General features: G+C 40.2%; 1 protein-coding gene across 4 annotated transcripts in view; it reads left to right on the forward strand.

Moving 5' to 3' along the window:
* Positions 1-26,877, forward strand: part of CLIP4 (CAP-Gly domain containing linker protein family member 4) — a 34,261-nt gene that overhangs the window by 4,301 nt on the left and 3,083 nt on the right. For all 4 annotated transcript variants that reach the window (XM_084261224.1, XM_084261223.1, XM_084261226.1 and 1 more), the window contains 12 exons: positions 4,101-4,240; positions 5,133-5,226; positions 6,027-6,188; positions 10,592-10,710; positions 12,860-13,096; positions 16,231-16,366; positions 17,078-17,218; positions 19,708-19,791; positions 23,004-23,144; positions 23,538-23,666; positions 25,710-25,833; positions 26,622-26,686. In XM_084261224.1, coding sequence (XP_084117350.1) covers positions 4,101-4,240; positions 5,133-5,226; positions 6,027-6,188; positions 10,592-10,710; positions 12,860-13,096; positions 16,231-16,366; positions 17,078-17,218; positions 19,708-19,791; positions 23,004-23,144; positions 23,538-23,666; positions 25,710-25,833; positions 26,622-26,686 — 1,572 coding nt within the window. The remainder of the gene's footprint in view (positions 1-4,100; positions 4,241-5,132; positions 5,227-6,026; positions 6,189-10,591; positions 10,711-12,859; positions 13,097-16,230; positions 16,367-17,077; positions 17,219-19,707; positions 19,792-23,003; positions 23,145-23,537; positions 23,667-25,709; positions 25,834-26,621; positions 26,687-26,877) is intronic.

The raw sequence follows: 26,877 nt of genomic DNA on the forward strand, positions 1-26,877 counted from the left end.
GACAGCTGACCTAGCCAAAGGGTTATTCCATGTTATGACGTCATGCTCCAGATATTAATGGGGGAGCTGGTGGGAGAGAAGGGGTCACTGCTCTGGGAGGGCTGGGCATCGCGTTCCGGGTAGTGATCAAACTGCATTGTGTATCACCTTCTTTGTATGTTCTGTTCTTAAGTATTATTATTGCTTTCCTCTTCCTTTGCTGTCCCAGTAAACTCTCCTTATCCCAACCCAGGAGTTTTACCTCTTTCTTCCAGTTTCCTTCCCCATCCCACAGGAGGGCAGGTGTGAGCAACCAGCTGTGTGGTGCTTAGCTGCTGGCTGGGGCAAGGCCATGGCAAATGTACTTTCTATTATTTTTTGAAATAAGTGAAATGTGAGGGCCCAAGCTTTTTCTTTATTTCTTCTTGTGTACACTTTAAATGATGATACCTTGTCCTTCTTAAATTATGATACCTTATCCTCCCCTATGAAGAGAGGCTGAGGGAACTGAGCTTGTTCAGCCTGGAGAAGAGAAGGCTGCGGGGCGACCTCATTGCAGCCTTCCAGTACCTGAAGGGAGCATACAAACAGGAGGGGAATCAACTTTTTAAAAGGGTAGATAATGGCAGGACAAGGGGGAATGGACTAAAGCTAAAGGAGGGAAGGTTTAGATTAGATATTACGGAGAAGTTTTTTGCAGAGAGAGTGGTGAGGTGCTGGAACAGGCTGCCCAGAGAGGTGGTGGATGTGCCGTCTCTGGAGGTGTTCAAGGCCAGGTTGGATGGGGCCCTGGGCAACCTTGTGTAGATCTAGGCCTGGAGGTTGGTGGCCCTTCCTGTGGCAGGGGGGTTGGAGCTCTATGATCCTTGGGGTCCACTCCAACTCATGACATTCTATGATTCTTACTGTTTCTTCCGTGACTGTGGTCAAATGTTTGTATGGTGGCTTTTTTTTGTTTGTTTTTTTTAATTACATCTCAGTGTAGAACTGGATAGTGTGTTAGCATGTAAAATTGCAGTAATTAAACGTAGTTAAGCATCTACATCATGTTTAAAAACTCTTGATTCATGCTTTTTCTCATGCTTTCAGTATGCAAACAATGCTGAAGTTTCTGTTGGCAGTGTAGATGTTTGTGGTGGTAAGGACAGTGAAATGAGTGTTCACAGAAAATGACAGCAAATATCGATGACTGGCTTTAGCAATAATGTTGAATTGTCTTCATGTATAAATTATAATATTTAAAACAGGATATATAATATGTTAATATGTCACCATAGGTAAAGATTTTCATAGATAGCTACAATTATAATGCCTTTGAATATTGCAGATGATGCTAACAACATCAATATACCTAGACATTGCTGTCTCCACCTCTGTTTTTTCCCATGGTTTGATTACAGCAATCAGCTGTACTCAGGAAAAACAAATGCACATCCCGTCACGGTCTGTCTTTGACCCATGTGATGAGTTAGCACAGGTTGGAAGTCTAACAGTACCATGGGGTATGTTGTAGCACCTGAACTAACTGCCCTGTTATCATGACTTGTCAGTTTTGTTCTTATCTGAAGTACTACCATGAGTGTTTCTGTTCTCCTTTCCTACCCCTTAGAAAAATTTCCAATTTGTCCGTCTCTAAACACTGTTATGTTGTGATATCTTCCAATAACACTACAGTATCACTACTATCTGTCGTACTCAGTCTGTGCTTACTTGTTGAATAAAAAATGCTTTTTGAAGGATGCTGCTGTCACCTGTGTTACAGTATGACTGAATCTAGGTAAGGAAGTCCAAACCATAACTGGCAAAGATTCTTGGTCATTACATTTAGTGCATTCGCTTTTATTTAATCCAGTCAAGCACCATCAATGCATGGGAAGGAAAGAGGTGGAGAAAGTAATGTTTTAGAGTACATAGACACCATTGTTGTCCTTCCATGGAACTTGTTGTTTTAACAGATTTTCTGTAACAGTTATTTGGTTTGCAAACACAACAGTTGATCACCTGTCAAGTCCTTATGATGGTTGTTATTAATAGTTTAAATATTCTCAGGATTTCTTAGCATGGCCGTTGTGACAGTGTGTTAGACTTTATTTCTGAAATATAAGTTGGTTTAGGTTAGTAGCTAGAAAGCTTCCAGGTGAAGGAAGAATCGTACATGTTGTGTAAGATCATTAATTTTTTTGGCCAGTTGTCTATTTGCTTAATTGTTTTCAGGGTGAAATCCACTGTGGCTTGTGCGGAAGTTCAGTATCAGTGGGTGAATCAGCAGATCTGTGCCAATGCATGCACAGCATGTAGGCAAGAAGCACGCTTTGGGTTGTGCTAGGAGATAATGGGGTTGCTTTCCTTTTTATATGCTAGGTGCAAATAAAAATTCATACTAAATATCAGCAAGGTTGTTCCCCTTTTTCATTCCTATTGAATGAAGGCAATGCAGTTAGAGAAACTCTGGGTAGCCAGGAAGTGAGCTCGATAGTTTTACTTATCAGTTAATCCCATCTTGAAGCATGGCATGCTGTTTTTGAGGAAAGGTTATGATGATTCATTCAGAGGTAGTTTAAACCATGTCAGACACACAAATGGCTGATGCTTTATTTTACTGAACCTGTATGTCTGTTCCGTGAGCCTTGTATCTGTGACTGCTGCCCTTGTACATTTATTTGAAGTGTTCTGAAAAGACAACTCCCTGATAGCTTCAGTGGGGGTAAAAGTTCAGTGTTTTCCATGATGAGAATAGGTTCTGATGCCATTCCACCTCCTAACAGCCATTGTTATTCAGATTCTTTCTTGTGATTTTCCAGAGTAGGAAGAAATTCCACAAATTATACAGTATGTGGATATACGTGCATACAGTAACTTTAGTAACAAGGTGGTAATTTACACCTATACTTTGGGTTCCCTGAAACAATGTGAGGCTGAACATTGTAAAAATGGGTTTTTTAAATCTATCGTTTTTTTTTTTTTTTAAAACTTCCCTGATACTCATTCATGGCTTAATTTTTAAAGATGTTTTTACCTGCAGCTGCAACTTGCTGGGATTGATACACCTACAAAATACCTGAAAATAATGGAAGCCACATAATGCCTTCATGATTTTTGTACGTGTTTATATTTTAGTATGCTTTGTGTAAATTATAATGGAAAAAGAAGGAAAAGACATGTTATATAGCATATGGATAAACCATGTACCCATCTGATCACTGAGAGATGAAGAGGCTTGTTTCTGCCTGGGAACAACTTAAAATCAGCAGTATTTGGCTAGTTAAAGCAAGAGTAAACCCTTGTAAGCATATTAACCACCCATCTCTGTTAGTCCTTGCCTAAACTTAAAATATGGCTTCCAGTACTGTTGCATTGGTTGCTGACTCTCAGAATCAGTAAGGTTGGAAAAGACCTTAAACATCATCTAGTCAAACAGTCCCCCTACCACCTATTGACTAAGCCATGTCCCTAAGTGCCACATCCAATCTTTCCTTGAACATCCTGATGGACGGTGACTCCACATCCCTGGACAACCCATTCCAATGCCCAGCCACTCTTCCTGAGAAGAAATTTCTCCTAATTTCTAACCTGAGCCCGTCCCCTGGTACAACTTGCAGTTATTCCCTCTTGTCCTGTTTCTGTTTATCTGTGAGAAGAGTCTGACCCCAGCTCACCACAACCTCCTTTCAGGTAGTTGTAGAGAGCAATGAGATCTCCCCTGAGCCTCCTCCAGACTAAACAGTCCCAGTTCCTTCAGCGGCTCCTCATAAGACTTGTGTTCAGACCCTTCACCGGCTTCGTTGTCCTTCTCTGGATGTGCTCCAGGGCCTCAATGTCTTTCTTGTAGTGAGGGGTCCAAAACTGAGCACAGTATTCAAGGTGTGGCCTCACCAGAGCTGAGTACAGGGGGATGATCCCTCCCTGGTCCGATTCAAATCATTTTAAGAGTATAAGCAAGATCTTATTAATAAGGAGAGACTAGACCAGATGATAAAGAAAATGTTGTAAATTAATTCCACATTCTCATTTTTCCAGTGTGTCTCCCTCTGTTATTTTTTGCCTGAGTTCGAAAAACGTCAATACATGTTTAAACTAAAACCATGTTGTACCTAATGATTAATGTTTTTTTCTTTTAACAGAGTTTTCCTTTTTTGATCCCAATGATGCAGCGTGCCAAGAAATACTTTTTGACCCCAAAACATCAGTTTCAGAATTGTTTGCTATCTTAAGGCAGTGGGTTCCACAGGTCCAGCAGAATATTGATATTATTGGGAATGAGGTGAGAGATAATTGAAGATCCTTTAATGCTTTCAGTGTTAAAGAAATGCTATGTTGATAACAAATAGAAACAGTTCAATGAGAAGCAGAACTAATCATAAACACAGATATGGTTTCTTCCTCTTAGCAAGTAGTTACTAAGCAGTGCCTTGCATTGCACATGTCAGCTTTCATTTGGAAGGAGGAAGATGATGGATAAAAATTCAGAAGATTTGGATAGGTGGTAGAAACAATGTTTCTTCTCAAAGCACTTCTTCAGAGACCTTCACCTTGGTGCTTTGGTTTCCTACATGGCAGTAATAAACTCCAAAATATGAGGTTACAGTGAAGCTTGACCTAAAGGGCAGTGTTTCCAAGGTACAAAATTAGTTAGGAACCAAAATCTCTTTTGCAGCCTGGAATAGGCTGCTTTCAGAAGACTCTTCCTTTCTGGTAAATTTATCCTACTTTCTTCTGGATTATGGACCTTTCTAGACAGGTGGGGAAGTATAGAAAAGATTCATCCTTCTTTAGTACAACCAGGGGCTTTTTTTTTGCAGGAAGATGAGGGAGGGATTGTTGAGAGATCGAAGGACAAGGGGGGAGACTTCATAAATGATGTCATTTTCCTCTCGTTCAGTTTAGCAGTTAACTTTTCAGTGTGTGAAATACATGTTAGAATTAACAATATAAAGCAGCTTTAAGATGTGTAAACAGTGAAGGTCAAGAATATTCATATAATACTACTCATTATGTTTGTGCACGTTGCTCAGTTTTGCCATTACCGTCGGTTCTGATGGGCTTCTTTGTTATTAGCTGCTGAAATGAACCCAGGAGTCAATATATGTGAAATAACTTACTTAATAATACTGATGCCAAAGCTAATATGTGCTTGTTTTCCACTGGTCTCTCAGATCATTAAAAGGGGTTGCAATGTGAATGACAGAGATGGACTGACAGACATGACTCTCTTGCATTACACTTGCAAATCAGGGGCACATGGTATTGGTGAGTAAAAAAAGTCAGAATTATTCCTTGCAGTAGATTTTTAGTGCTTTTTGGCTCTTGTAGTTGTCATCAGAAAGGAAGATACAGAGCTGTAGAGCAGTTATAACTGGCAGTTGTGAGTATGAGTTGGTGGTATAGGTGTTGCGAAAATGCTATGGTAAACATGTATTTAATGTAACAAAGGCTGTGTCATTCTGAGGAGAAAACTGAAGTAATCTATAGACAGTTTTCTTGTATCAGTGAAACTAGAACATTTAGGTGATTGGCTGGTTTTTGTGTCATTGTCCCCCCCCTTCACCTTAATTATGTCAGAATACAGCAATAAGCTTTGTTTGCATTGTTATGATTGTAGGTACTGGAAATAAGAGCATATTTATCTCTCTTTGAACATCCCTATCAGTTTTTCTATCTTGTGCTCGTTGGCCCAAATCCAGTTCTTGTGAGTTTGAACTAAATTTCTGAGTGAGGTCTGATATAGGCTAGGTTCCCTGGTGTTGGTTCGTGTAAGAGCATAATAGCACGTAATTTTTTTTCTTCTATCAGATACTAAAACCTCTGGGTTTGATGTGTGATACGTTGTTCACATTAGAGATAGGCATGTAGTTTTACTATATACTATGCTAGAGATTTCAACCCCTCATGATAAAAGGCAAAGACTTTTTGTGTCCTAATCCTAAAAAAAGGGCATAGTAATTGTTTTGCTCTGAGCTTTAATGGTTTAATGTACATTGTTTTACACATAAGCATCTGAGTGTTTTCTGAGGTCAAATAATGCAAACCTTATAAAATGTACCTTGCAGGTGATGTTGAAACTGCTGTGAAGTTTGCCACACAGCTTATTGATTTGGGCGCTGATAGCAGTTTGCGCAGCCGCTGGACAAACATGAATGCCTTGCATTATGCTGCCTACTTTGATGTTCCAGAACTTATAAGTGTTATTTTGAAAAACGCAAAGCCAAAAGGTAGGCTCTCTTCTGCCTCATGTGGCTGTCCATGTTCTGTTACTCTGTTGAAACTAAGCTTATATGTAGTGGTCTTTAAGTGTGGGGTTTGTTTATCCGTTATACATAAATAATTTCTAACTGCTTTTAATCAACCTCACTGGTTCATTTTTCTCTTAGCCTGTTTTTTTTTTTTTGTGGCTTAATGCAGTGATTCCACTGCTGGTTTTTAAACCTGAGCCTTGTACAAGATGGCACAGAAGTATCTAATAGAATGCAAAACATATGGGTTAACTCCAAGTTATTAAGTACTTAGAGAATGTATTCAGAAAACCAAAGGTGTAACTATTCTGGTAAATCTTAGGGTTTCTAAGATTCATTAAGCATTGAGAAGTAGGTTTGAATCACTGCAAGAAAGGTAAAAAAGAAGCGATGTCATGGGGCAAACTAGCAATTGAAGCAACATTGACTGGCTCATTTTTCCACTTCTTCGTGGCTATCTAGAAGGACATGTTTAAGGAACTGTTTGACTTTCTTTAGCATTTGGAATAGATACGTCATACTTTTTGGAGTGATAACGTAAAGGACTGGTAATTTATACTAATGTGAATGGAAATAAAGAAATGGTTCTGAACCAGAACAGTTTGTTCCTAACTTGTTCGGGTTGTGAAAACCAGTAAGCAATTTTAATGCTAAAATTGCACAAACATTAATTTGTCCTTCTGAATAATCTTCTGATTGTGCCACTTTGCAAAATGCCTTTTTTTAGCCAGTTGTACCTAAAGACTGTCTCAAAATTCTGAAAAGCTGACAAGTTTTTAGAGTATACGAGGCTTGCTTATCACATTTTGAATTGTCATAGAGGTAGCTGTTAAACTGTGCTGTTAGTGTTATGACATGCTTAAGAGGTAGCAAGAGTAGATTGGTATCAAAAGACAAAATAAGACCACATGGTAATTAAGTCCACATCACATTTCAATAGTTTGGGTCTCCATTACTTGCACCAGCAGATGAGGTTTTATTTCAGATCTTGTTTGCATTTGTGTTTTCTCATCTCTTCCTGTGCACTGCCTACAGAAGGGGTGGGAATTTGCTCAGATGAATTTGCCCTGGTGAAATGCCTGAGCAGTAGGCAACTCTTGAATAAGCAGATGACCGTTTTAAATCTCAGAAACGGTACAAAATATTTTGCTCCGTGACGTGAAGGCAGTGGGTGATCTCAATAGAAATTCTCTGCAAACTGCCTGACAAAGCATGGAGCTAAAGGAGGACGTACATAGAAGGCAAATATGCCTTGCATGAATCCATGCTGAACTGGAGAGAAAAAGGTTGCTGATGTATAAATAACTTTTTAAGACTGGTTACTGACTCTGAGGCACCCATCGAGAAACAGCAAGTATCACAGAAAATTTCCTTTTGATTTACTGCTAAAGTGTTTTCTTTATGACACTCTGCAGTTAAATTCTGTGTACGCATTTACTACGTAATTGTGAAAACAGAGAGCTAGTTTGATCTTAGATTTTTAGAAGTTTCACGTATAAAAATTGTTGCATGCTTAAGGATTAGAAATGTTGTGTGGTGCTATTAGACAATGATTGTAACCTGCACGGGCAGCCAATGACTGACAGACCATTGCTGTGTAGTAACTTGCCCTAGATAGTTTAGGGGTAGTTTCTGGGTAACACTGGAAATATATATGTGTGTGCGTGTGTGTTTTTCTTTGTCAACTGCACTATGCCAACTTAGACCCAGAACAAAGCTGTAAGAAAACAGTATTTAAAAACTCCAAGCATGAACTATGCAAGTCTGAGGAAGTCACACTTTTCTAATAAAGAAAACTCAACAAAACAACACAACCCTAAAACTATATGTCATTAACTTCTTAAAATAGGAATACAGGCAATTTTTCCTGACTTTGGAGCTGACGTTACTGCAAATACCTTTTCTGGACACTGGTTCCTATGTGTGCAGAAAATACTTGATAGAAGTGTCAGTGGTTGTGTACAGTGACACAGCTTCTACTCAGTTTTAAACTGGCAATGTTTTTTTGATGTTTGATCTGTAAAAGATGCATCTGCATATGTAGCTGTCATTGTGATTGTTTTTCACAGATGCCAATTAAATGTAAAATCACTGCAATTGTAAAACTTCTATAACTTCATCATAAATTTGTTACCTTTGATCTTTATAAAATTCAGTTAGTATGTATGAAGTTGACATATCTATGCTGACATATATATATTTAGCTGTCTTCTGGATACACTGATGTTTTATTTTGCCCCCAAAATATTAGTTGACTACAACAAGGAAGTTGATACAGTTAGGATATACTCTTGTTTATCATATTGTGAAAAGGGCTGGTATTTTTAGGATGGAGACTGATACTGGAAAGTACTAGGAGACTGTACAGCCCTGAGGTGGAAAAGTTTATGTTCCTTACCAGTATTTCAAATTGGAACATTATTGCTAATACGTGGTGGTTTTGAGTTTGTGTACTAAATTTGCTGGCATTTTTAATTGTCACATACATAATTGACTCAAATTGACATCTCATATAGTTTAGGAGAGGAGCTAAAGACTAAATAAACACGAAAACTCCAATCTTCTAAGACAGCAATAACTTCGTAGCAGATTGAAAGCTATAGCGGGAGCAATTGATGGAAATACGTTATGCTAAATCTCTTCTAGCCCAACACACTGCTCCGTTTTCCAGCTATCAGTGCACAAGACACTTCAGAGTGCAGTTCTTTGAAAGCAACAAAATTACAAGAGTCACAAGCTCTTACTTCATTCTTGGCCATTAGTAATTAAATCAATGTAAGACAGATATTTTCCCTTGCATCTGTGGTGGTTTGGCCCTGGCTGGAGGCCAGACACCCACCAAAGCTGCTCTGTCACTCCCCTTTTCAGCTGAACAGAGGAGAAAATATATATTGAGAGGCTGAGGAGTTAAGGACGGGGAGAGATCATTCTGCAATTAGCGAGACGGGCAAAACAGCATCAACATGGAATAAAGGAAAGAAAATTAGCTAATTTATTACACTACACACACACACACACACACACACACACACACAGAGTGAAACCAGGGTCATATAATGAGAAGTATGACCAGATCTTAAAATGCCACCCCTCACTCGTCCATTCTTTGCGGACTTAACTTTAGTCATGATTTCTCACCCTTCTCCCCCTGCCAGGATGATGGTGGTTCTGGTCAGTTCCTCATGAGTTGTTTTACTTCTTAGCTGAGGGGGTGTTCCTTACAGCCTTCCCCTGCTTAAGGGTGGGGTTCCACCCACAGGAGAAAGTCCCCAGCAAGCTTTTCCAACATGAGCCCTTTCCCACGGGCCTTCGGATCTTCCTCACCTGCCCCAGCGTGGGTCACTTCTGTGGGGTGCAGTCATGAATCATAGAATCTCCCTCAGGTCCAGGCTGCTCCAGCCTTGTCCCTCATGGAGGCACAAGTCTCCCCAGTGATCCTGCTCCAGTGTGGGCCTCTTTGCATGGGCTGCAGGTCCTATCAGAAGCTTGCTCAAACATGGGTCACGATGTCTTCCCTATGTCTCCACCTGTTCCAGTGTGAGGCCCTTCTACAGGCTACAGGTGGGGTCTCTGCTCCCCATCATCTTCCATGGGCTGCAGGGGACAACCTGCTCCACCACGGGTTTCTCCACTGGCTGCAGGGACATCATTTTCTCTGGCATTTGCAGTGCTTCCTCCCACTTCTTTACTGCCCTTGGTGTCTGCACAGTTTCTCACATCTTCTCACTCCCTTCTCTGGGGGCAAAAAGCCGCTGCTTGCCTTTTTTTTTGTTTTTTCTCTTACCTGTGATTCCCAGAGGCTCTGTGACTGTTGCTGAATGGGCTTGGCCTTGGTCAGTGACAGGTGTGGCCCTGGGCCTGACTGGTGTTTACTATGTTGGGCCTCGGGGAAGCTTCTAGCATCTTCTTGCAGAAGTAGTGCCTGGCCAGAACCAGGACACTGTAGCCCCACCTCCTCCACCAGACCCTTGCCACGCAAAACCACAACAGCATCTCATTTTAACAATTGATACCTGGAAGCAATAAAATATAAACATTTCAGAAACATTCATTTACATACAAATCCAAAATTACAAACTTGTTAATCTTAGCACGTTGGGCGTTCCAAATAGCGACAATTTTGCAGTTAAGACATCAGTATTGTAAAATCAATGAAAGTAAATGCTCATCTTCCACATTGGTTTGTGGTGTGAATAAATAGACGCAGACAAGTTTGATATTTTATGTAGAATTATTTCTCATATACATTTAGTTCATAAATAATGGTATCTCTGCATAAAGGTTAACATAAGCTGTAAAAATGAATGTCCTGTCAGGGAATTTGTAGAGTGAAATGTTCAGGCAATAGACTGATATACCTCACATGTGATGTTTAATTGCAGATGTGGATGCCACCTGCAGTGATTTTGATTTTGGAACAGCTTTACATATTGCTGCATTTAACCTATGTACAGGAGCTGTCAAGTGTTTACTGGAACATGGAGCAAATCCTGCCTTTAGGGTAAGGAGTTAGGTTGTAGATTCACCAAAAGGTAAAATAAGTACCTGGAGAAAGTGTTGTCCAGGGTTTTGGTTAGCTGAAAAATGTGTTCCATGGAGTGGTAATGCCTCAGGAAAATTATTTTTAGCTTGCAGGGGATGATTTTGTATGATTTGTCGTACTTGTGTGTTGAAGTTTGTGCTTTTGTGTCGCAGTTTAGCTTATTAGTTCAAATAGCTTTCAAGATGATCTTCTGTTTCTTGCTTGAACTTTGAGTTAACGCTCCTTTGTGTCTTGCAACAGTTGTTGTGGCAGTGGTGGACCTCTTCAGAAATACAGGAATGCAGTCTGTGACCTCCTGTGTATTGCTGAGCAGTAAACTTACTCTTAGCATAAGTAGTTGATCATGAAGAAACATTAACTGCTCTGCTTACTAATCTAATTACAGGCCTAATATAAAGTACTGCGTTATAGTTTTGATTGGATTTTTGTGGTTTGGTTTGTGGGGTTTTTTCTGTGTGGGTTTTTTGTGTGAGTATGTTTTGGTTTGGGTTTTTTTTTTTTGCATGGCAGTATCTTGGTTTCCCATTTTCAAATTCAGTTTCTGTTTTTTTTGGTTTTTTGCTGATGACAGATGTAAGGGTACTCAAAAGTCATTATTTTATGTGCCACTGATCATGCAAAATCTTCTAGAATGTCATTGTTCATACAGTTATTAAAGAGATCTAGGATTTAACATAATTAAAAATGCTGGTTTTCTTCTTTGTCTCCTTACTTAGTGTGCATGTACCCATTTCAAATTCTATGGCACCTGTAAGTTTATCAGTCCATTGCCACAGAGAGTACTGCTTTGTAGTTGCACAAGCATTCTGAGCTGTCAGGTGTCCCTGTGCCAGTGTGCCTGCTTCTTGCCTCCGTGCCTCTGCTCTGCCCCCTACCTTGTGTTGACACAAAGACTTGTGGGGCACCTGGTGAGCTGATCTGACTGAAACAATCATTAATGTGATGACTAAAAACTTGAAAGCAACTGTTTTTAAAGGCTTCCTGTTTTTAAGGTACTGTGACTTGAATAGGGCCGACTTCTTACTTAGAGAGGGACTGTCTACTTTTAAGGAAAGGTTGGTGGTTAATTCTTCAATCCCACAATAAATTTCTGACCAAAGTTAGTATGTAGGCTTTGCTTATCTGAGGACAGCAGAATGTAAATGCTGGGCAAGAATTATAGTTTTCTGGGGTTGACACAGGGAGGTTTATAGGGGGCTCAGGGATGTTGTGATTTTGGCCTTTTTTTTTTTTTTAAAGGAAACAAAGCAAGTACAACCTTTCTGTGTGTCATTACCTCTTTGAGCTTCCTGTTCTGAGTCCAGGGGCTCATTTGAGACAAAACTGTGAGATAATTTTGTTTCCACAAACTTTGTGAAAGTTGGCAGATAGGCAAGGACCCAAAATAATGCCTTTGGTGAAGAAAGCATAGGTAGAACATGCCATTGTAGCAGCCTGACAGCCTAGTAATGTACTTGGCCTTGAGTTCAGGTTAATTCCAGGTGAGCTGGTACTCCCAACAACTCTGGCCAAGGATGAGCATCACATAGGACATACAGGGAATCACAATCTCTGCTCCCTGGAAACAGGAAGCATTTGGAAAGGATTCTGTTCTCAATCTCTCATGGAATAGTCTGTATCTAAAATTGGACAGATGTGTTTAAGTATTTATGTGAGACATCAACTTTGTGTATTCTATACATGCAACGTATATTAAACTCATCTTATGTTTGGAATATGACTCACTGATGAGTAAACTATACACTGGGTAAAGATAAGTTCTTTGGGAGGTGTTATCTTCACAGTATTGGCATTACAGACCAGAATTACAGCTTTCTTATCAATCTGTGTTCATTTACATAGATAGATACGGGGTTCTGACTTGTAATAATGTTCTTAAGATAAAAAAATTGGTAATATAGCACTGTTGAAAATAAGACGCTGTAAACGCTACCTTACATATCTCAGAAAGTTTTGCCATCCTTGTTTGACAATGTGGCTGTTTTTATGGTTTTTATCCTTTTTTTTTAGTGGAGAGGATTAAAAACTGCAGGAACTGCTGTGGTTTTGCCTGGTTAGGTTTATCTTGTCACAGCGTGCAATCCCGTGCTATGTTATGTCTCTGCAGAATGACAAAGGGCAGATTCCAGCTGATGTGGTTCCTGACCCAGTAGATATGCCCCTGGAAATGGCGGATGCAGCAGCCAGCGCCAAAGAAATCAAGCAGATACTGCTGGATGCAGTGCCTCTCTCGTGTGACATCTCAAAAGCCCTGATTCCAAACTACGATCGCGTCACAGGCAAGGCCATGCTTCTATCGCTTGGCCTGAAACTCGGAGACCGTGTTGTTATTGCAGGACAGAAGGTACAATCAGCAACCTGATAATGCCCTCATCTTTTCTGGACAGTCAGTTTATTTACCCCTTTGGAGACATACCTCAGGTTTGATGGTCTAAAACACCACCTGCGAGGTGTGAGCTCTGGATGGCAGTAAGGATCTGGTTACGGGAAGTAGCAAGCCGAACAGTTATGTGTTAAAGTCACTACTATGAAAAGCTGTTTTGACAGGCATAGTCTGCGTTTTGTGTCTGTAAACAATTTTTTAACAGTCTCCTGTAGTACATCAGCACAGCTCAGCTTTTATCACCGTTTTTGGTGCCACATCAAAACGATGGTAAAATTTACAGATCACTTAGTGAGTGGCCCAGCACTCAATTACGAGTGCGTGTTCATCAGTTACCCCTGATAGTTTCCAGAAGGTGGTGAAAGGAAACTTTAATTCTCCTTAGCCTGTAGTAACCCAGTTTCATTGGTGCAATGCAGCTAAAGTCTTTGAAGTAGTGCTGTGCCACCAGGGTCGTTCCAGTGTTCTGGGAAAGTATGAGAATGTAGTTAATGCTGGTCTAGCTGAAATGTGAATAGCTTTTAAGGAGATACCTTGCTAGACACATGTAAAAAAATGTATTTGAAAGATCTAACATTGATAGTGCAGTAGTTATTCATACCTTTTATTTCCTCTGGTAGCAAGGGCTCTGATATTTTAAGAGTGCTAGAACTCTTTTAAAGATTTCAAGTATGTTTCTGGTAAATACTGAAGGCAACTGTAAGCAAAATTTTATGTTTGAGTAACTTTAATGATTTTTCAAGTGTAACTTCAGATTTGTAAATACTGCAGCTGAAATAAGTGTTCTAAAGTGAACACTGAGAGTGCAAAGCAGCTTCCATTCTCTGTTTTCATTTGGCGTATTCTAGAAATTGGGTCAGGAGAAGTGAAGGACTAGCTGTACAGAAGGCTTTTTAGCTGAAGTACGTACAGGAAGCCACTTACTCTTCACAGACAGTAAGAAGGTCATGGAAGTTTCTTTTACAGAGAGCCAGTGCACAGCAAAAGCGAGGGGATGTAATATAACTGCAGGTTAACGGAGGCTTTATGGCAAGAAACGGAAGAAATCAGACCTCTTGTGTATCTTTTCTCCAGATAAGGCACCTAAAACTGCCTGTACTGTCACGTGCTTGCCATATATGAATAAAGCTTCCTGGGTGCAGTTAGTTGTTTTTTTAATTGTGTATGTGATTACAGTGGCTTTTAGGAAGTTGTTGGAAGCTGTTTTGGCACGTGACTGTGGTTTTTTGGCCTTCCTTTCCCATGTCTGCTTTTCGCCCTTCCTTTGTGTGCAAGGAGCTGTTCTCGTCACTTCTGCACCATTTCCCACCTGCTCTCTCCATTTGTCTGAATGGAGAAGTTGATCTCAGCCCTGTCTTCCCCTATCCCTTGATACTGGTACATGTCTGCAGGGTGGAGCAAAAGTGAGAACAGGATGATGAGTATGGGACCCATTTCCCAACCTTCTCTTGAATGCTTTCTGAAATATGGAAGCTGGGACAAGGGCACAGGAGTGGCAGCACTTGTACAAGCAGTGCTTATGGATTCCTGTTCTCTTTCTGCTCCTGCAGTCTCCTAACACCTCAGCTTCAGTGACACTTGAAAGCCAGGCACATTAGATGCCAGAGGGGAAATTGATTCCACTCTTGATTCCCACTGCACCTGTCATTCTAGTTGTTTTACTGGGTGGGAAGCTGTGTAACAGGTGTTTATGTGTATCCAGTATCCCCCAGCTTCACTGGTTCCCACTGTGATAGATAATATGTGACTTGAATGGACACTCAGTGAAACGTGAATGCAGGGAAAGCAGTAGCTGGAATAAAACTCTCTTCTCCTGTTTCTGTCACATCTCTCATGTGAGATGTCCTCTGCTCCTTGCTTGCACAAGTCTTAGGCCTCAGTTTTGCCATCTCCACCTCCAGTTTAAGATGCCTGTTGGTCTCTTCCCTCTGTTTGGTAAGTGCCCTTTGGCTGGTGCTGGGAGAGTGGAGTTAGGCCAGGCTTCCTCCAGATGAGTCTGATGTCCAAGTTGGTAGCTGAAAAGTTTGGGTCTAGATTAGTGTGATGTACCTGCTGACAACAATCAAGTTCAGAGGAGATCTTCAGAGTAAAAGAACTGGCTCTGGGTGAAGTTTATTTCTCTACACAACATGGAAGGTTTTGTAGTAAAGAAAAACACGGTTTCTGCCTCTTTATGCTCTGAGGGCTGGATCAGACAGCGAGTTCACAAAAAAAAATTACTTATTAAGGTCACGTGAGATAATGAAATCAGCAACTGAAAGATCAAATATTTTTTTTATTACTAAAACAAATCTAAAATAAAACATAAAGATTAATTTAAATCAGTTTTAAATGCATGTCTGGTAGTTACTCCTCACCTGTTTGGTTGAAGTGTGTGAGTTTTCAGTGTATATTTATGGAGACAGGTCTAATGGCGATAGTGGGCTGTCTTGATGTTCTTGATATACTACTTATCTGATCAGAGAATATGGTATGGTGTATGTTCAAACAACAGCAAAATGCTTAAAATATTTGTTGGCTTTTAATTTTTTACTTAACCATAAGGCAGGAATAAAAGAGTTGTGAATGCTTTCCAAAGAAAAAAAGCTAAGTATGCTCTCTGCAGCTTACTCTTTAACCTTTGCAATATTATAAATATGTATAAACACATGCATGTAAGTAAAAAAATTCTGTAAACGTATCTCTGTGTGTATATAATGCAGGATTTGCAGCCCAGCAAGATACCTAGCCATGATTCTGAAACACTTGTGGAAGACACTGAAAGTAAATCTTCTTGTTAGGCATGTACTCTACCTTGCTGACTTGGAGTTGTGTTGTGCAGTCGTGCTTACAGTCTAATTCCTCTCTGTTATGAGGTCTGTCAATAGCCACTGCTTTTGTTTAGTACAAAACATGCACAGAAACAATAAGATGTTCTGGAAAATGCACTGGCTGGCACTGAAAGATGGGGATGTCAGTAAATGAGGGAGATTACATTTGTATTTCTGTTCAAAAACTTGGGAGTTGATTTGCCATCTCCTTCAGAATCTATGCCATGTCCCCACGGGCATTACTTGTTTAACAAAGTCATTCTGTGCTGATGCTTTTTGCTGCAGGTGGGTACATTAAGATTTTGTGGCACGACGGAATTTGCCAGTGGGCAGTGGGCTGGCATAGAGCTGGATGAACCTGAAGGGAAGAACAATGGGAGTGTTGGGAAAGTCCAGTACTTCAAGTGCGCCCCAAAACGCGGTATAACTTCTATTGTTTTTCTTACACTTCCTTCAAACCTGTATTTTTAGAAAAAATTGTGGAAGATAGGAACCTTTTGCAGAATATAAAGAGATAACACACTCTGATGCTTTACTTTTTAGTGCTTGCTTTGTCTGTTGATTCTTTTAATTGTTCCTAGTTCTGTTTGGCCGCAACTATTTGCAAAACCTCTGAAACAACCAAACAGTCAAAATTTCTGGTTGTTTCACTGAAACTGAGACAATTGTTTCTCCATCTGTATTGTTGAAGGTATTTGTCAGTGTTGTAACAATAATAACCATGTTTCTTTACCTGCTTTGCCTTTCTTTTTAAGAGATTCACGCCCATAGCTGTTTTCTACCTTTCAGCTCGAGATAGTTTAATTGATTTTCCATGGACAGTCTTGTCTTTTGTAGCAGCGGAGGGTGAATGTTAGCATTAGGACAGAGATCGTGATTGATAGTTCTACTGAATTCCTGAGTTACTCTTTTCAAGTTGCTGGATAAGCCTTTTGGCTTCACTGATCACTTGAGCTACTCCTTCCCCAAAACTGCTTTGTTGGCATAGCAAGCTGTGATCATTGCTGAAAAAGACCCCTGAATTAATTGATGGAATAGATACTAGCGAGAAAGCTTTATTACATTAATGTTACTCCTGGTTCTTTTTTGGCACACATTAATGTTACTCCTGGTTCTTTTTTGGCACATACAGGTATATTTGCACCTCTCTCTAAGATCAGCAAGGCTTCTGATCGCAAAAAAAGCTCCGTACGAAGCTCTTCTGTGAGGTCTTTACCTTTGGTCAAATCCAAAAAAATAGATGTGATGCACGTAACTTCCAAAGTGAATTCTGGTGAGTATTTCCTTCAATGTTGAGAAAGGATTGAGACACTAATCTTTAGGAATTAACACCAATCATGTAAATCTTGGTATAATAATACTTGTTTGGAATTAGTTCATCAATTGGGATGAGAAGGTATTTATTAACTACATGTTCTCATTAATTATTGAGTAGCCTTTAAATTAGTACTGGAAGGACGTTGTGTGTAGCTGCTTAGTGATTATAGTTCTCTGATGTACTAATAGAGGTCTTTATATGCTTTATTTAAAAAAAAAGTTCACCACTACATTTATTTTTGAGCCTTTAAAGTAAGTTCTGGTTGGCTGAGGTATCAGTTACATGTCTAAACATAATGTGATTTCTTTTGCTAAGATCTTGCTGGGTAATTTGAAACATCTCACTAAAGTCAGTGAAAATCCAGAAATTAATATATGTAACCTTTTTATATAGAAATTGAAGATACTTATTTTCTGGAACCAATTAACTGTTTGTGTTATCTGAGTAAAGCCAGAGGCACATTAGAAGAGAAAGAACATCCTTGTAGTACAGCTTCGGTCTGCTGACTGGAGTTACAGGTTCAGTCCCTGGCTCTGGTTTGGCCTTTTAGTAATTTATTGTAATTACTTCAAATTTTCTCCCCCCTTGTGTAGTAAGAATGATGCATCTTTTCTCATCTGCTGGGTTCCAAGGTGTTTGGGGGTACAGACTCCTCCCAGCTGTGTACAGTGCCCACCATGCACAGTCTAGGCCCATGTCTGGCTGGCTGCATCATAATGTCCATAAATATATTACATTAACATTTCTTTTGCCTTTCAAACCCACTTTAAGTGACTCACACTAAAGGGATGGAAGATATGCATTCTCATCAAACATATTCAGACACCCTCAACTACTCCAGTCTTTGCCAGTAATACACAGGGTATAGAAACAAAGTGCCAGGCTGGTGGAAGAGATGCGTTTTGGCAGCATTTTGGGTGACTTGCATAACTCTTCTCTGTATAGATTGAGGGGGAAGTAAGCCCTAATTACACGTATTTACAATTAGCACAAGATTTAAGCCATTTATAAATAGACATCCCACATAAAAAGCTGCTCAGAATAATCGGTTTGTTGAGAGTATTGCTCAGGATCAGATCTAAGCTGACCTTTTCTGTTAAATATTTTTCAGTGTTGGATTCAGTTTGTTGTGAACTGTTTGTGACTCTTTAAGCGCTAATGGGAAGCATTGTTCCCTTTGCCACAGACCATGTGTTTCAGAGGGTTTAGTCATAAATGTGCATTTGTATCTATAAATTTTAAACATTTGCTGCTAGCTTGAGGTAAAAATCAGAGTGAGTTATGCATCGTGTGCCAGGCAGAGCTTGCATCCACTAGCAGTATAATTTGGAAGCTGCCGTTTGTAAGACGTTCCTGCCTTGAAAGGTCCATTAGAATTGCTATGCCTGGCTGATTTGCTGGCTGGAGTTGAGAAGCTAAAGCTGCAGAGGCAGAACTTTGTTTTGCTGTGTTTCTGTGCATCACCAGATTACATTTCTTTCCCTTCAACTTCATTCTTGCAGTACCCTGGTTTGTAATCATCCAAGAAAAAATAGGACTCTTTTTGTGGATACAGTTATAAGCTGCAGAGTAAGATACAATGCTGTACAGGGATTTTCAGATTTTACTTGTTTCTACTGGATTTGAATAATCCATTGGACTGATCAAAATAGGCGTCTCTCAAGTTTTTAGGAAAGGGAGTCCTGTGGTCAAGCTGGGAAATGTGTTACTGGTTGCAAAGACTATTTTTTTGACCTTTGCAAACTAGTTCAGTCCCTGTATCTGAATTAAACAGATATGTAGTTACATAAATCAGGTGTGATTTTTGTGACAGGGAGGGGATAAATCGTAGATAAGCTTGTTCTTCATTGAGTTAGGGTAGGAGACTGTTAGAAATGCAAACTGACTATTCACAGATTGTAACTTCCTGGTTCGTATGTGTATCACAACATTGCTGCTCTAAGAGTCAGGCTCTTAAAATCCTATTGGCATGCGTCTTTCAATCTACAAGTAACCAAGTGAGATTTGGTCTCAAATATCTCTCAAACTTTTATGTGTAATCTTCAGTGCAGAAATTGTGAAATTAGTACTGGTGAATAGTGTACCTTAAGTACTGTAAAAGTCAGTGTTGTATTTATAATAGATGTAGATGTTTGAAAGATTTCCTTCAATATAAACATTCATATTTTGCAACCAATTTTTTTGTTTGGCAAGATAGTTTGGACTGTTTTAATGTGTTAAGGGGTTTAACATCTGTCCTTATCCATCAAAACCATCCTGCAGTCTTCTTTTAGCCATTTATCAAGAGTCTGAGGAACTGTACAGCTTTATCCATACCAACCTACAAATCTTTCAAGTTGTTTTAGTACATGACTTCCCTGTAAAACTATTGCTTGTTGTTAGGAAGTATGTATTTTTCTCTCTCTCTCTTGCTATATATACACACACATATAATCTTTTTACAGGCCTAAATACTGCAAAAAAAGACAGTGCTTCTGAAACCAACTTTGTGACTGCTAACAGGGGGAAAACTCTACCTGCAAAAGATGGTAAGTCAATCTTTACTTTTTTTTAATTTTTTAACATCTTGAGAAAAATAAGGTAGAGGAAGTATTATTACTGCCTTACCCCTGTAACAAAGTCCTACAGAAAACAGTTGTCTTGCCTGTCTCTATTCAAGTCCCAAACAGGCTATACAGGTTTAGTTTTACTGGGAGCAGGAGTACTTTGTGTGATGCTTGGCTGGCATTCTGTGTTGGTTTGGTAACAGCTTCAACCCAAACACAGGGACAAGAATATAGACAAGCCCTTAAAGCTGTCTCTTAGTGAATGCTCTAACACAGGATCTGCAGAATTATCTTCTTAGGTTTCTGGGGGGACCCTGTGTCATTACTGCTTGGATTCTGATGATGAACTGTGCGTGTATTCCATTTTATTCTCCACCTTATCAGTATGTTCAAGCTCGTATAATGAAGCACACATCTAACAGTGCTGAGCAGTCTTGGCATTGTGTCAGGGAAGGCTCAGTAACAAGCTTCAAATATGAAAAATGAAACTGTAGCTTAAAAAGTTGCTTTGGCAAATGAATTGTTCTCTGCAATTTTCTAGGTTAAAGAGTTGGATATTGGCTTGTACTGCATCAGTGAGGTGAACTTCAAACACAGAGGGACCTCAGTTTCAGGGATGTCTTTAACAAGCTGTAAAATATTGTGGGCTTGAGGGTTTTTTTCCTATAAAATTATACCTCAAGTGTTGGTAAAAGTAGTATTTCTTACCAATAATTTGGATTGTGAATTTAAATGTACCTGGTTTTTTGAGGAAAAGCATCTTTTTGTATCCTCCACCAGTGAACAGGGGTAAGAAGGAGACTTGGGGAAGAGACTATCATAAGGTATTTAAGGTATCCTATATGATACGTTTTCAGAGGTGAGCTAAAAAATTTGTGCAGACAGCGTTTCCCAACATTGTGTTCATGGAGGCACTCAATGGCTTGTTCTTCAGGTTCTGGTCACACAGTGAAATTCATCAGCAGTACAGTGTCTCAGCCTCCAGAAACAGGACTCCAAAAGCTTTCCGGGCTCCAAGTGATGTGGATCCCTCATTTTGGGATCTGGTGGTTTAGATGGTACTGCCACAGGGCAGTTCCAGAACCTTTAGGAAGATCCAACATCCAACTTAGAAAGTAGCTGTCAGTGGTTGTTTGTCAAACAGAAGGCTGTTCCAGCCTGGGGTTTGTGCCAAGTGTGGCAGTTTATTTTTTTCTGTGTTTTTTGAACACTAGGCATGGAGGGTCTGTTCATGAAATATGCAGGTGATGCCTGGCAGATAAATGATGGGCTCAACATTTAAAAAACCCCTACCTTGCTCCAAATAGTCCTTGACAAATTGGAAAGAACATCTTGGGGGAAGGGAGGGAGAGGGCATGAAAGAGTAGTAAGGACAACTACAAAGTTATGTAGAAAGGCTGAAACAAACAACTGTATAAATGCACCTTGGGAATGAACTTCCTAGTAGTAGTTTTGTAGAAAAGGACGTGGGGCTGTTGAGTATTACAAGGTAAGTGTGAGTCATCTGTGTCATACTGTTGCAAAGGGAAACATACTAGAATGTATAAAAAGGATCATCAGCCATAAGAGACATGATGTGACCTGTCTGCTTTACATGGCAGAGGTAAGGCAGCAGCATTTAAAAAAAGATGTGAATCAACTGGAGAGAATTAGGAGAAACCGCCACATAAACTGGAGGTAGAACACCTGGTTTAGGAGAAAAGAGTGTTGGAATGTGTGTGTGATTAGAGAGGCAGATGATTAAAGGGATAAACCAGGATGCTTTCAAATACAAAGAACAGTATAACCCTGCATGTGCAATGAGTGTAAGAAATCTTGAGCTAAAACTTTGCTAATTTAGATGGTACATTAGGAGGAAAGCCCTGTAAGACTCCAGATAGTGATGTGATGAAATACATTGTTCAGCATGTCCTGAGGCCTCCCTGATAGGAGGTTTGTAATACCAGGTCAAACACTCACTTGTCAGGAGTGATCTGACAAATAGTTGTTTTGCCTGATGGCAGAGGGTCACAGGACCTCCTGAAGTTCCTTCTGCTCTTTCTTCTTCTGCCCCTTTCTTCTCTTTTTTTCCTGCTCTTTCTTCTCCCACCGAAACGCAGCATCACAGGGACTGGTTCAGTTTGTATACTGCTGCCTCAGCAGTTTTGTTGTCTTCCTGTCCAAGTGGTCTGACCCCCCCCAGGGAGTCCATCGCTGGACTGACTTCTCAGTACAGGCTGCAGTGTGTGTTCCCACACACTTGGGTGCGCTTGTGCCTTGGGCTTGCAGCTGGAGGTTGGCTGTTTGGTCTTTTGCATTGTCTCCGCTGCTGCACAGCTGCAGCCAGCCTTGAGGCTCCCATCCCCCACAGTGTGTGCTTTGACCCACCACATTGGCCCTTCTGCAGTTCTTTACTTTTTTTACCAAACTGGAGAATTAGATTGCACTGGACAGGCTAACCTTGTGTTGGTACCGCAGTGCTTTGTGAAAACACTGGAGTACTGAGAGGCTTAATTCGTTAGAGTTTGATAAGCAGTATTATCTTAATTTTTCCATTGAGAACCTGAGCTGTGGCTGTACCCTGCCTCATTTTTGGCAGAGTGGGTAGGTAGGAAAGTGAAGAACTGAGGAGAGCCTTGAAAAGGAAGGAGGAAAGCTGAACGTAAGTCTTATCAGACAGTTTAGACATCAGGGTTTGCAAATGGAGATAAAAATGATTTATTTCCCATTCTTCCTTCATACTTTATTAATATTAAAATATGAACTGTCTAATGGAATAGAGTAGGCTTTAATCCAGACAATAATTCACTCATATAGTATCTCCTTCCTTCCACTTCTCATCAAATCTTTAATAGGCTGGATGCTGGCAGTGTGGTGGTGTGATCCCTTATTCCTAAAGTCCCCTATCTTAATAATTGTGCTTGGGACTGTTGGGAAGAACTTTCACAGAGTGACAAAGAAGGGGCTTTGGGAAACCTATTCCAGCACTTGACTGCCACCCATTTCCCAAGGCGGGGTCAGAGGTACCCATGTCATTCCTGACAGGTGTCTGTGTAAATGCTGCTTAGTAACCTCGTAACTTTGGCTCTTTACTTTGTATTCGTCCTGCTGTGGAGAACAGGTAACTAACTGCCTGCTTCAGAAGCCTTCCTTCTGCTTTATCTCTTCTTTTCTGAGTAGGATCTCTGAGGGAGTATTTCCATTATATCTTCCAGGGTTTCCTGGGTACAGCAGCTCTTCATCTTCGTCTACCTCCTTGGAAGGCAAACAGAATTACTCCAAGAAGCGGACCTCAACTAGCAGCAATAAAAAGGCAGCGACTCGAGTGCCTTCTGTCTCACCTAAAATTAGTGCCGGTATGTCTGTTGTAGTGAATACTCACATACAGCTACTTGTCCTCTTTCAGCCCAAGATTGTTCAAGGCAGGCACTTGGGAAGTAGTTTAACCATAAACTTAAGCTTAGCAAGCTTTGTAAAAAGCTTTTGGACCATCTTCCATAGGAAATTGTTCTTATAGCTGGGCACTGTACCTTCCAACTGCAGAGGAAAGGCTGCAGCCCAGAGTTTCCATGCTGAAACAAAGCGATTCTTTGACTACACAAACCTTGGAGTGTGTGCTGCATGTTAAAGCTGTACAGTGTTAAGGGCAGATGCTCTATTTACCTGTCAGTTGGCTCACTGTTTAAGACTGACTTAAACTTTAAAGATATAATGGCACTAACTTTAGCTCCTGTTTTTCTGTTGAACAGGGTTGTATAGTTCTCCAGTTACAAGGAAAAATCCTTTTGATGGAGAAATTCAGGTGGGAGACAGAGTGCTGGTGGTAGGACAGAGGACAGGCACTGTTAGGTTTTGTGGGACGACAAAATTTGCACCAGGTATTTATGATACTCTTTCTATATGTTGCAAAATCAGCATGGAATAGCTTGCATGTAAGGATATGAACATAGAGATAACTTTCTCTCTTTTTCCTCGTTCCTTCCAAAAAATTGCTAAATGTAGTGGTTTAATGTTTGTTCTCTCTCTCTTGTATTTCACTCAGTATTTTTTTACTTTAATGCAACTACCAGGAAAAAAATGTTTTCAAACATGAGTTTTACTTGTCCACTAATACAGCTCAATTGGGAAAAATATTTGGATGTCGAAATTGTAGGTATTGTTACAAAGATTTCTGAAAATCCTTGATTTTTGTCTCCAGAATGGTATGTAGTATATTGAGGGCACATGCCGTTGCGCCTTTCTGACAGCTCATCTCTTGCAGTACTGATACTCTTACCATGTGATATACTTGACTCATCTTCTTGACTTCTTTAAGAGGGTAATTATGAACATTTAAATCTGAACTAAGAAACCTGTATGTCACAGGGCAGATGAAAAGTTAGAAGCATCTCCAAAAGCCCCAAAGTCTACCCATTTTCTCGTCCCTTCCTTTGCTAAAACCCACATGGCAGTGAAGCCAGGTGTCTTCAGAGGAAGCAAGTTGTTCTAAATTATAACAAATAACTTCTGAACACTCATTCTGTAACCAAATTCGAGGTTCTTTTCTATCTGTAATCAAATTCTTGGCAACTGTAACACAAAAACAGTTGGTGAGTATTGGTGGAAGTACCAATCTGATGGTTACATAAGCAGCAGTGAGTGACAATAGAGTGACAGAATGGGAGGTTGTGGAACAAGTTCGTACTGTTTTGGTCCTGCCCCTTTTCCCAGTTTAGTTGTAGGCAGTCCTTGCCTAGGATGCTGCAGATGATTCTGCGCTTGCTATTTACAAAGAAAACAGTGAGAAAAGGACTGTTTTTTCCAAAGGCACTGTAACAAGTGTAGAAGCAGAAAGCTGACAGTGTAAGTGTGCAAGTCTCCTCACTCCTTGCCTTCCCCACCGCCTCCCTCCCCTCTCCCCCACCACCCCAGCAATTAGGGCGCAAATTTCTTCTGGAGAAAACCATGATACTGTAAGATGTGAGGATAGAAAGATTGCAAGTCCCCACCACTTGCAAACCCAGTAATTTATAGGAAATGAAACAGATGCATTTTAGTATTTCAATATTAATACATATCAACGCTCTGGAAATTGCACAAACTGCCCTTTGCTGCAATGCAGATCTGTCTGTAGTTCTAAAAACAGGAAGGGAAGAACTTCTGACGTACCGAGCCCTTATAATTCGTGAGCTGTCAGTCCTGAGTTTCTTGAGCTGATAATTAGAATTACCATTTTATCTAGTGCCTTTGTACCGAGTGACTTGAATTATATTTTGAATCTTTGGGGGATGGATAGCATAAGGACTGCTAATGGAGTATGAAATTTAGCACCTTTACATAATTAGCTCACATTTATCAGAGGTTATGAATGATCAAGCTTATTAACATCTTGATGCCTATTCAGTGTTCTGCACGAGATGAATTGCAGGCCAGTTCTGATTCTTACACCCGTCTCTCAATATCACAGAGCCAGCCTCACAGTTTGTATTAATTATAACTTGCTAGATGGAGAGAGTGAATGAATTAATATAAAAACTTTAATTTTACTGTTGATGATCTCAGCTGAGGCATAACCCATGTGGTCAGAGACTAGCGACACTGCTCTCCTTTCCAGTCTCCTTTCTGTTAAATAGACACTGTCATATTCAGCAACATTCTGCTCGGCTTCAGCTTGTGCATGTAGATTTGTACCTTTTCTATATTAATTAAGATGGCAATTTAAAAAAAAAAAAAAGACATAGAAAAATGCTGACATAATTCTCTTTAGGTGTATTGTGATACCAGTTTTTGCAGAGTTACAAAGATAGTAAATATCTAGACATTTCTGACTAGAAACTGTTTTCCTCGGTGCACGCGAATGCTAACTGTATCAACTCTCTAGATGCAGAAGAGCCTTTGCTGGCTTGTTTGAAATGCTGTGATTTAACTGTTTTGAAACGTAGGCTTCTGGTGTGGAATTGAGTTGGACAAACCTCATGGGAAAAACGATGGTTCCGTGGGAGGTGTTCAGTACTTCAGTTGTCTTCCTAGACACGGTATATTTGCTCCACCGTCTCGTGTACAGAGGTAAGCACCAATGCTGCTTTTAATGTCTGTGTTGCCAAACTCTTGCTTGATACATTTCCACTGGGAAACAAAGTTTTGTACCAGATACAGAAGGAATAAATGTTTTCTACCGCTAATGGAAGTTTATAACCTCCATTAAAAAGCTGTTGGGTTTTTACATCAGCTTTTTGAAAGCAGAGTATAAATTGGAAATGCAGCTCTTCCCATTTCTCTTGCAGTCACTTCAAGAGTTTTCATTCCATAGCTTCCATTTCTGATACAGCCTGTGCTCATTAAACTTTACTTTCTTGGCTTGATCCGGATGTGCTGAGCAAAATTTGGTTATAAAAGGAAGTTGCCCTTGAATATGGTTGGGAATATGTTCTTGTTGCAGCAAGACGCACAGAGGAACCAAAGCACCCACTGCCCTGTAGTCCCTTTGTTAGGTTTAAGAGAGAACATCTGAGGAATGCTGTGCTCTTCCCCCCCCTGTATTTTTATCTAGTTACTCTGCTAGAGATGTTCTTATTTTCCTTTCCCTGAATATCCTAGCACAGGAGAGCTGTAAAGAACTTGCCTCACAATTATGCAGGTTCTCTTGCTGAGTAAAAGGCAGGTAACTTGAATAAACTAGTTTGTTCCAGGTACCGCTTATGTATCAGCCTGACAACAGCTGAAAAGTTAGTGTCTCTTGGTGGTGGACAGGGAAGGGAAAGAACCAGAGCCTTAATCAGCATCTCACAAGGGCTCTTGCAATAGGTTTGTTCAGAGCTGAGTTGAACTGACTACTTTGCGTTGCTGCTTTTCAGACTAACGGGTTCTCTGGATTCTCTCACAGAGACGTCGGCGAGTAAAAGAAATCACACTTTTCCAGGTAGGAGCACGAGACTCTGGCATTTGGCTTAGGCAGCCTACGGTGCTACAACCAGAGCCTACTGCACAAAGCCAGCTTCTCTGAAAGCACCAGAGGTTCTCTAGGAACCCAAATGACAGCTGATGGTCCAGCTAGTTCCTTCCTAAAAATGTGGCCTCCAGAAAGAACTATGGAGTACCATGTTGTTATTA

This window comes from Gallinula chloropus, assembly GCF_964237585.1.
Source record: "Gallinula chloropus genome assembly, chromosome: 3".
NCBI classification, from domain to species: Eukaryota; Metazoa; Chordata; class Aves; order Gruiformes; family Rallidae; genus Gallinula; species Gallinula chloropus.